The sequence below is a fragment of the Oryza glaberrima genome, chromosome 7 (assembly GCF_000147395.1).
Source record: "Oryza glaberrima chromosome 7, OglaRS2, whole genome shotgun sequence".
Taxonomy (NCBI): Eukaryota; Viridiplantae; Streptophyta; class Magnoliopsida; order Poales; family Poaceae; genus Oryza; species Oryza glaberrima.
The window spans coordinates 20,581,382-20,592,132 of NC_068332.1; the positions used below are offsets into that span (position 1 = coordinate 20,581,382).

Genomic DNA, 10,751 nt, shown 5'->3' on the forward strand with positions numbered 1-10,751 from the left:
CAACCGGGGGTAAAGTAGTCTAGGCTATATTCTTTTTTTTTATTAGTTTTAGTTAGCACGCGGGAGTGTTTGAAAATGTTAAAAGGATACATTCCGTGCTAAAAGTTTCTATAGAAGTTGCTTTAAAATATCAAATAAATCTATTTTAAGTTTATAATAATTAAAACTCACTAATCATGCACTAATGATTTTTTTTGGGCCCTAACTTCATCTTCAATCTTTTAGTAAAAAAATGAACACCAACTCTGGCCATCCAGAAATCACCTACTCCCTCTCCATCCGTCTCAAAATACAATTATTTCTAAAATTTCTCATAAACAATAAGTAAGTAACTAGAAAAACTAAAATCGAGATGATTGTAACAGATGATTGTAATAGATTGAGATGTAGAAGTATGTATACAAGTTGTTATATTTTAGGATAAGTTTTAAATGCTACTACCTTCGTTTCAAGTTATAAGACTTTCTAGTATTGTCCACATTAATATAGATGTTAATAAATCTGTTTGTGTCTAGATTAATTAACATTTATATAAATGTGGAAAGTCTTGTAACTTGAAATGGAGGAAGTAGAAACAAAGGTTACAAATGCATTAGAAGCACTCTAAATAAATTTTGTCGGAACAACTTGTAATGCATCGTCACCTTCTTCCCAAAATATTTATTGATTGTAACTTAGATTGAAAGAAAAAAAAAATGTCCGTCAAACACTACAATGTCTAAAGATGGTTACACCAAACGATATCCCATTGTCTTAAAAACAGTTAGACCAAAGGATTACTTATATAATCCACTGTAATACCAAGCAAAAGCTTGGTGTACCGATTTCGGTTCGTTGAGCGTCAGTGATGACGGCAATAGCCGGCAACCTCACATCCACGAGGGGAAAAAATTGGAAAGAAACAACCCAAATTGTTTACAATGACTAACTTATCTACTCAACTTGTTTGCCATTAGTCGCCGTATGAAAAACAAGAGCCTGACCAAATGGGTCATATGGGCAGGTAAACGACTCGGGCAACGAAAAAGATACACCTTCTACAACACATGCTACGGATAATTAGATCTACGTCAACATTAGTAAACAGAATCAGCATTTGCAGGGGAATCGGTAACTTGCAGGGAACAGCTTCGCTTGTTACGTCAATGACAGAGAGAGCATTCTAAACAAAGGCGAAACAACAAACTTTGTCCTCCTCCATCAAAAAGACAATTTGCATGTTTGATAGGGACCACAATGTTTGTGTATGTGGATGTGTGTGCATCCATAGGATTTTCTCTAGAGTAGGATAGAATCCATTGCCAATGCTGATGAGTGCTGGAAAGCTCATGGAGCAAAAGCTACTTGTGGTAGGCATTCAAAAAATCCGGCAAGGCAAATTAATGACAACATGTCACCAACTGGGATCAATGGATCTAGACAAGGGCTTCAGGATGATATGAGAACACACAGCCCCACAATCTCTGTGAAATTTAGTGAAGGTGGCAACACCGATGCTTGTGCCAAGAAAGTGAAGCCCCCTGGTGTTATACTTTTCAGCCTGCACGTTGAATGGTGTTCAGTCCAGACACGTGTGCTCAGCTAGAGCTTTAAAATGCGATATCCATCAAGATAGTACTAGTAGAAGATTGTCCATCCACAGAAGTTAACAAATGCAAGCAACCACACCTCACTTTCCGATTAGCATTGCAGAGACTGATGACATAATAGACCAGGAATTTTCAACCTTGATTTTTCTTTTCATCAGTTCATTTCTCACTTCTCTTTCAAAGCTAATTACAACACAACACAACCGAAAAGGCAGGTCATGCCATGCCATGCCACCCCCCTCCAACCCAATCAAATCATGGCTCATCTATGGGATAATATGTTTCTTCTCCCAATTGCTAAAACAATCCAAGCAGAGAATGGTGAGGAATATAGAGGGAAAGAGGAACACCACCACATCACAAAAGTTACCTTGTCCTGCATTCTAATTAAATTTTGCTTCAGTTAAGAGAACAACAAAAAGAACAAAGCTAAAGCAGTTGGGAGAGGGAGAAAGAGACCAGCTTTTGACATCCATGCATAAAACTGCTAAAAAGAGATTCTATGCACCTCCAGCTTTCCATCATGAGAGGATAACCTACTACACAAAAGTATCACTCCCATCAACCATTCCAAATACTTCAGTTAGCAAATGATCCAGCAAAGGAATGGGCGCGCCGTCCTCTTCGATTAACAGCCAGCAAACAGGCTCTTGCGCCTGTGGCTGTTGCTGCGATCTGCTTCTTCTGGGGTCCAAGAGGCGTAGCTCCGTTCGCGCATATTCAGAATTAGCAGTTAGCTCGCAAGTCCAGAGTAGCGTCCTGAAGTCCGAGCATCGACATCTTACTTGCCTGATAAGACGGATGTTTCAATTAGGAAAAAGAATTCACAGCAGGCTTGTTTCATGGGAGAAACATTTGAGCTTATACAGGGAAGAAATAGAAGATGTGGAGAAAAGAGCAAGTCCATTACCAGCAGCAGGCTTCTGATCACTTGATGGTTTTACAGACATTGACATTGGGGCCCCAAAAGTCAATTGTGCCGCTGACATATGAGAGTGAGGCACACCGCTCGGAGACTGAGATGCTGCGGCAAGATGCATAAAACTGCCAGCGGGAGGATGATGTGTCTTCATGTTATTGCTGGCTGCAGCTGCAAGAACATTCACTGGATCAGTTAGCATTGCAGTTGTGGAAATAGACATGGAAGTAGAGCATAGGGAGAGCATAGTAGACGAACCCGACATGGCGCTCTGCTGATGGGGCTGCTGCTGCTGCTGCGTCTTGTCAGCTGAGCGCTTCTGGTAAAGGCCAAGAGCAACACCTCCAGCAGCTCCAGGGGCTTGTGGTGTGTATGCATTGGAGATGAAGAAATGACCTCCTTGTGGAAATGGCTGCTGTTTCATCATGTGCGACTGCTGCTTACTGCCTGAATTAGAACCAGGCGGCACATTTGGCTGTTGACCAAGGATCGATGGCATAGGCATAGTACTATAGTGATTTGTGGGAGCTGACTTGGCTCCAGACGTCGATGCTGGATTCTTGGCTGATTGTTGTTGAGGTGACGGCAATTGGACAGCTGGTGGAACACCCTTTGCACTTCCAGAAGCCGGTGGGCTGCCACCAGTACTTTTGGAGACTGAATTGGATGGTGAACCAGAAGCAACGGGAGCATTTGAAGATCTTGACAAATCCCCTCCTCCAGTAGACATATTAGTGACAGGACCCATCTTTGATGAACTCTGGGGTTGGTGGTTTGAGGTAGAGAGAGACTGCATAGGAGCCTTAGCTTGTTGCTGATGGAGACCACTCTTCATCACAATCAAATTAGAGGGTGAAGCACCAGGGGAAGCCACACCAGCAGGTGCACCGGTTGCTCTGGCTGACGAAGGCTTCAATTGAGGAGATTGACTAGGAACACCCACTTGGGCAGCACTTGATGGGTACATCATACCCTGAAAACTTGGCATGTTCAAGCGGTCTGAATATCCACCTGTATTGCTTGGTGCAGCAGATCTGGGGCGAGAGTTCATATGGTGATGCTGAATCAATTGTTGCTGCTGCTTATGAAGTTGAAGGAAATGTTGTTGCTGCTGCTGCTGCTGCTGAGGAATGCTGGATGGGGATGGTGCTGCAGCTGATGTAGCTGCCGGGGCCGATGTATTTGCTGATTTGCCTCCTAGACTGAAGGCATTTGAAGGTTCTGACCCAATAAGGCTCAAGGTGCGGGATGAGCTATCATTAGTGTTTCCACTAAGGAAAGGAGGCACATAAGACTTGTTATCTTGCCTGGAGAAGGAAAGTGAATGCTGCTGTGAATCACCTGGATACTTTGCAGCTGCTGATTTCTTTCTCTCACTGTCGACAGTGTTATGCGTTGAAGAATCACCAGCCACAGATTTTGTTTCTCCACTGACCTGACGCTGGGGCTTGTGTTGACCAGCTTGAACAGATTGCGCTGTGGCAAAATTGAGCTGAGGATAACCATGCCTGCCTGCTTCTTGATGGCTCTGGAATAGTTGATGGTTCGGCCCCAATGAAGAAAAGTCAAGGCCACCTGGGGCAGATCCAGGAGCACCCACAGAACCAAAAGGAACCACAAAAGAGGGAGAGGAAGCAAGATCAATTCTCACACCCTGCCCTCGACTCGCCGGTGGTAGCTGCTGCGGGTGGTGATCACTTAACTTCTTGTCACTCTGACCACCACCACCAGCAGCGGAAGTAGGGGGCATCAATGCAAAATTTGGAAGATGAACTGGAACGGCATAATTATGATCATAACCTCCTTTCTGAGGGTGAGATGACTTGTCATCACCCGATGGACCATCTTGCACAGTTTTCTCACTGTCCTGGCGGTGAGCAAGGCCAGGCAGCAGCACTGGACGCTGGTTGCCACTGGAATAGCTCTGGGAATTACTGGCAGCTGCAGCAGCATTAGCATTTGGTGCATATCCCAGTAACCCTTGAGATTGTTGTGGCTGATGCTTCTGAGACGAAGCGGACATGTTTGACATGGGGTTCTTCTGAAGATTTTGTGGTGACGCCCCTTGCTGCTGTGATGGGTGCAACATGTGAGAAGGGTAAACATGCCCATTGAAGAACGGAACAGCAGGTCCTGGTGGTGCCATGCCTCGATAGGCAGCAGGAGGTCCTCCAGCATGAGCAGCAACCTGGAACGGGTAGCCGCCATTCTGTAAGATGGCAAAAAGCTGAGCATCAGCTGGTGGCAAGTTGGCAAAGCTCAGGTTCATGGCCGCTGCGCCAGGGTTTGCTGAAGAATTGTGGGCAGCAGCAGATGGTGGCATTGTATTACTGCCCACAGAAGGCTTTGCATCACCCACTCGGCTGGCAGCATTTGCAGCAGCAGCCACAACTGCAGCTTGTTGCTGGTTGAATGGAAAGATGAATGCCGGGCCTTGCTGAAAAAAAGAGGGGACTCTCATAAGGAAACCAAATGACGTTTTTTTCCGAAGAACGAAAACACAACGCACACCAGACATGAACATACCAGCATGTTCGGCACGGGACCGGGTTGTTGTGCTTCATGAGCCGGAGGTTGCTTTCTTTGGCTTGACTCAGCAACAGCAGCATTGTTCATTGCTGCTTTATCCTTTGATAGACTCCCCTGGAAAGGAGAGGTAGCCATTGAAGGAGCCTTGGCTTCTTGCAGGGGGGCGTGGGCCCTCACAGGGTAGCTCCCCTGCATTGGATTCACAAGAAGGGAGGCAGCCTCCGCTGGCGGCACCACACCCATGTTGAATGGTCGTGGACCAAAGAATGGCGCCGCCGATCTACTGGCGGCGGCGGCTGCCGCTGCTGCCGTCGCCGGTGTCCAGAAGTTCTGCATCTTTGCTGTCACTTGCTGGTTGTACCTGATCTGCTGAGCGATGAAACAATGCGTAGCACAGCGCTTTGGCCGTACTGGAGGTAGCAATGCAGCATGCTGCAATTAAAAAAGAAATCAGTGCTTGGAAGGAGGTCAAAACGCAGAGAACCATATCTAGGCTGAAATGAGAAGCAAACCTGTAATCCAGCAGAAGACCCTGGCTTGACATCCATAGGATGATGAAGACCAGCAGCTGATAGTGCCGGTACAGGACCGAGGTAACTGGGAGGTCAGGAAACAGCAAGCTTTAGAACAAAAATTCCTCTGGGGGCAAGAGTGTAACACATCAATCAGCCAAGAAAACTCACCCAAATGGTGGAAAACTCCCCAGCCAACTTCCAACAGGTATCGGCATAGGTGGTGTAACAGCAGGCATTGCTGCAAGAGAGGATGAATTCCAGATGAGAAAACTCCCACATTTCGAAAACCAAAAGAACCAAATTTGCAAACGAATATAGCAAAATTCTTACCAGATTTTTCATGCTTTATCTCATTCTTAGGCTTCTGTTGCTGCAATGCCGGCTGTGGCCGTCGTTCTGATGGGGACTTTTCGTCACCAAGGCTGGGCTTCTCCAAATCCAATTGCAGCGTGAGTTTCTTTGGAGCAACCTCATCCGCTGGCATCCTCTGCACCATCTTATCATCCTCCAAATTGATCTCCAGCCCTCTCCGTGGCCTCTCTGCGTCTTTCTTTTCGGAATTTCCTCTCGCAGCCTAAAATCAAACCAAAACACAAATAAAATGGTCAATCAGTGTCCAAAAATCCAATGCTCTAGCAGGTGAACTAAAAAAAATTGGTGAAACTGAAGTTCACACCATGTCCATCTCAGAATCCAATCCCTTCTTATCCACATCAGGGTCGGAAGCACCATCTCTATCAGGAGACTTCCCAGGAGGAGGAGCCTGGAACCAAAAAAAATTAAAAACAAAAGAAGTCAGAAAAGGAGCAAAAAAAGATAAGAAAAGGGGAGAAAAAACAAGCAACAATTGCGGCAAAAATTGTCGCTTTCAATCATTGCCCAACAAATTCCGCAAGACCAATTCAACCACACACACACAAGGAAGCATATACCCACCATGAGATCAATGCAAAACTTTTCTTGCCGAGCTCCATCAGATGCCAGCTCACTGAAAAAAAAAATATCGTTCACACAAATTGTGAATATACTAATCACTTAATCAGATCGGCACAATCCAAAAACAATAATGGTTATCGCAACACCGAATAATATAAAAATCCAGGAGGACCCACATCTTTGTCGCGGCGGTGGCCTCGCCGTTCCTAGCCTCGGAGACGACCGCCGCCGATTCACCATCCGGCTTGCCTGAGGGCTGCGCCGGCGGCGTCGGCTCTGCCCGGCTCTCCGGCCTGTGATCCCGGCGATCTGATTCGCCTGGCCGGAGCTCCGAATCTCGACTCCTATGGTCCTCCCTCTTCTCCTGCTCCCGCATAGCCTCGTGCTGCGCACCAGCGGTGGCGGTGGTGGTGCCACTGTCGGTAGCGGCCGACACCGACGCCTTTAACTCCGATCTTGATGCCGGAAGCGTCTCTGGCCTCGAGGACGGCTCAGCCAAGTCTGGCTTCGCCGGGCTCGCTGGCCGGACATCGTCGTCGTACTTGACGAGCCGTGGCCGCTTCCTCTTTGGCGCTGCAATAAGCAGGCAAAAGATGAGATGAGGCTCCCAGAAACCCAAAATTGGCAAAGAAGAAATCGTTGCAAGTAGGGAAGTGAAAGAGGCTCAAACCTATTGTAGCAACGGAGGTCGAATCGGATGGCCGTGCAACCGAGGACGACGGGGCCGGCGAGGAGTTCCCGGACTTGGCCTCCGGCGCGTCCCTGACCTCCAGCTTGTGGTTGCTCTCCACTGGCTTGGAAGGACACGGGAACTGCCTCGTGAGGCCGAAGAGAACTTCGGCGACCTCGATCTCCTCCTGAATGAAAGACGGCGACTTCGAAATCTTCGGCGGGGGAGGCTGCGGTGGCGCTGTCGACGGAGCTGATGCCGGCGAAGGCCGCTGCTTGGGTGCTTGCCCTGAAGCGCCGCTGCTCCCACTGCCACCAAGATGTTTCTGTGAAGAGACGCGGCGAAAAACCAACAGAAAAAAATCAGCTAAAAACCGAGAGAAAAATCAGCAAGCCAAGGAGGCGAGGAGATGTGTGACACCTACCAGCTTCTTCCTTGCAGGTCCGGTGGTAGAGCCGGACGCTGGAGAGATCGGCCGTGAGGACGGCCGCTGGATCTGTGAGGTGTCTCCAGCGACGCTACCGCTGCCGCCGCCGCCGCTGCTTCCACCGCCGGGGACCGACCACTCGTGCGAACTCCTCTTTGTAGAAGCTGAAGAAAATCAAGGGGAGCGAGTTAGCCATATGGAGAAGAACGAAGAACACCGGAGATGCCAAAATTTCCGGTGGTTTCCAAGCGCATACCTGACCGAGCCTTCCTCGGAACCGGCACGCCGATCATTTCGTCGGCGGCCTTCCATACGATGGGGCTCTTCGGATTGGAGCCCCCTTTCCGCTGCATCTGCGGCTGGCCTCCATGGTGGTGATGGTTGTGGTAGCCTCCGCCGCCGCCGCCGCTGCTGCTACTGCTATGGTGATGGCCGCCGCCGCCGCTGGGCTGGGGCGGCGAGGGCGGTGGCGCGGTGCTCGGCGACCGCCGCTGCACCGGCGGGTACCGCGGCGCGGACGCGGCGAGCTCCTCGTCGGCGTCCTCGTCGTCGTCGCCGAGGCTCTCGTCGGAGGTGTCGTCGTCGTCGTCCCGGCCGCCGCCGCCGCCGCCGCCGTTGAGCATCAACCTCTCACCCCGCCGCCTCTCGGAGCGAGGCGAGTCCCTCGGCCCGCCGCTTCCGCTTCCCCCGCCGCCTCCGCCGCTGCTCCTCAGCCGCCGGCGCGGCGGCGGCGGCCCACCGCCGCCCCCACCACCGGACACCCCGGCCCTCCTGCTCCCCTCCCGGATCCGGTCCATCCTCAGATCTGAGACATGCGCCCCCCGATCTTCCTCCAAAATCCCCTCCTCTCCTCCCCGGATTCCTCCCCCAAACCTCACCACCAAACACCACAAGATCCAACCAAAATCAAAATCACTCCGCTAAGATTAGAGAGACCCTCTTCCTCTCGCTACAAATCCCCTCTCTCTCTCTAGGCTACTCCTACTACTCTGGCTCTCCTCTCCTCTCCTCTCCTCCTCAGCTATGGTGGTGGCCTCCTCTTCTCGCCGCTGCTCTCTCGTCTTGTGGCCTCCTCCTCCCCCTCTCTGCCTTGGCCTTCCGTCCGGCTCGCTTTCTAGGCAACCCGCTCGCCTCATCCTCTTTTTGTCGCTTGCCACCACCCCCCCCCCCCCCCCATCCCCGCATCGGACGGCCCGGATACGCGCGCCCGGCGATCCCGCATCCGACGGCCACGGGCTCGCGTTGCGCCACCGTGGCGGGCACCGCCGCCCTCGGATCGGGGCAGGGAGGTGGGGCCCACACGCGGGGGTGACGCTACCACCGAACCCCCGCGCAATAAAATCTCTCTTCCTTACGGCTCAAGCATGGGCCAGAAACCGACACGTGGCGGTTGCCCGCGGGCGGGAAAAATCTAAGCGTCGACCGGCAGTAGGAGGTGGGTGGTGGATGGGGGAAAAAGGGTCCCCATTTAGCCCCCTAAAGAAAAATACTAAAATAATTCTGGTATATTTTAATAAAATCAGCACTAAAATAATATTATGCCTTATTTTATATGAATTTAATATTGGCTCGTTGTCCGCTTTTGGTGGGACCCACTTGTGGGGCCATGTAGATGGTCCTGATCTGGACAGTGGGGAGGGCGGGGGGGTTTACCGGGGCTGACGTGGCACGGCGTCGCACCGGTTGCTGCGCTTGTGTTAAAAGGGCGGAAAGTCTCCAGGCAAGCATTAACGGTGGGGCCCACGAACCGGACGTAGCCTCCCTCACCCCTCTTCGCTTTTTCTACTCGTGGGCGCCGACGTGGCAGTGCGATGACGTCACGTGGGCGCCCACTAGCCACCAACCTTCACCGCACTACTCTCACTCGCACTATTTCTGAAATACTAATGCTATTTATTAATTTATTATGCCGAATATAAAATTCGATAAAAATACTGTTTTAATTTCGAAAATTGGTCAATTTTAGGAGTATTCTAGTCAGCTCCGCCATCATTCATCAATCCAGCAAGGGGATCGAGAAGAAGCCATCACTTGCAACTAAAATATTCGATCTACTCACTAAATTAAGCAAAGAAACCTGAATACGGAGTACCAATAGAGTTAATCTTTGCTGCGGTATTCGGAATCCGAATGGGTACTTCTACCATTTTCTACTAGTGACATACTTGGTTCGTGCAAGCCTTATTAAATGAAAAGAATCACGTGCGTCGTCACCAGTAGTTTTGGCTTAACACCGAGGGTTAATTCTTCATGCGTCTACGTGGACAGATTTAACAACAAATATAATAATTAGACATACTTCCTATATATCTCATTAAAAAATAAATTTAGATGTATCATATTCAGTACTACATTGATTTTTCATGCGATGGAGGAAGTACGTACTATATTGGTTTTGATGGACGGAGTGAGTACTTCAGAAATTCCCTGGTCTTTTGGAGGATTGTGTTTTATTATGTGGATAGTAGAAAAAAAATCTACTAGCAATAGCATTAGCAGTTACTCCACTAATGACGCTAGTTAACCAGCCAGATTTGGTGTTAATCCCGCTCATTAACCATTTTAACCCCCGGCTGGTGGTGGACGCTTCACGCGGGGCAACACGTGGTCTCGGTCCACCATAGGCTGTCGTGCACCACCGGAGAGGGAAAAAGGCGGAGGAGGATGTGGTGGGGCCCACGCGGCAGGATAAGCCATGATATTTTTTTTCAATTTTCTTTTTCTCTTTTTTCCCCGCGCGGGAGGAGAGAGACGTGAAGGAGAGAAAAAAAAAGGAAAAGAAAAGGCGAGTGGCGCACAGACCCGCGTGTACTTTTCCCTGTTCGCCAGCCAGTGACACGTGGGCCCCACGTACGGCGGGGCCCGGTCGGCGATTTATTTTCATTTATTTATTATATTAATTATATGTTTTTCCACGGGGGAGACGGGGGGTGGGGGTGTCTGGTTCGTTCGGGAGTGGGAAAAGCGTGTGGTGGAGTGGTAGGGGGGGGGGGGGACCACATGCAACTCACGTGAGCCCCGGATGTTGACAAGGAGGCACGTGGTTGTAGGCCTCGCGACCCCTCTCACATGGGATTGTCTGCGCTCAGCCGGGGGTAAAAAACTGCACCCATCTTTGATTATTTACCGTTTATGGTTTTTTTAACAAGCGTGTAAATTATGGCAT

General features: G+C 49.7%; 1 protein-coding gene across 1 annotated transcript; it reads right to left on the bottom strand.

The window, feature by feature from the left end:
- Positions 1 to 1,718: 1,718 nt before the first annotated feature.
- Positions 1,719 to 8,702, bottom strand: LOC127778371 (protein TIME FOR COFFEE). Its single transcript, XM_052304957.1, has 13 exons — positions 7,842 to 8,702; positions 7,583 to 7,749; positions 7,159 to 7,483; positions 6,665 to 7,061; positions 6,489 to 6,540; positions 6,229 to 6,315; positions 5,883 to 6,126; positions 5,721 to 5,790; positions 5,550 to 5,634; positions 5,035 to 5,469; positions 2,767 to 4,945; positions 2,500 to 2,679; positions 1,719 to 2,378 (listed from the first exon to the last, which is right to left on the bottom strand). The coding sequence occupies exons 1-13, from the start codon at positions 8,380 to 8,382 to the stop codon at positions 2,371 to 2,373; spliced, it is 4,770 nt and encodes a 1,589-aa protein (XP_052160917.1). The 5' UTR covers positions 8,383 to 8,702; the 3' UTR covers positions 1,719 to 2,370.
- Positions 8,703 to 10,751: the final 2,049 nt, after the last annotated feature.

Excerpts from the sequence above, each read along its gene's own strand:
- LOC127778371 (XM_052304957.1), bottom strand. The coding sequence starts at position 8,382 with ATGGACCGGATCCGGGAGGGGAGCAGGAGGGCCGGGGTGTCCGGTGGT. Across the intron at positions 6,127-6,228 it reads TGGATTCTGAGATGGACATG|GCTGCGAGAGGAAATTCCGA; the intron begins GTGTGAACTTCA and ends GTTTGATTTTAG. Across the intron at positions 5,635-5,720 it reads GGGAGTTTTCCACCATTTGG|TTACCTCGGTCCTGTACCGG; the intron begins GTGAGTTTTCTT and ends CTGACCTCCCAG.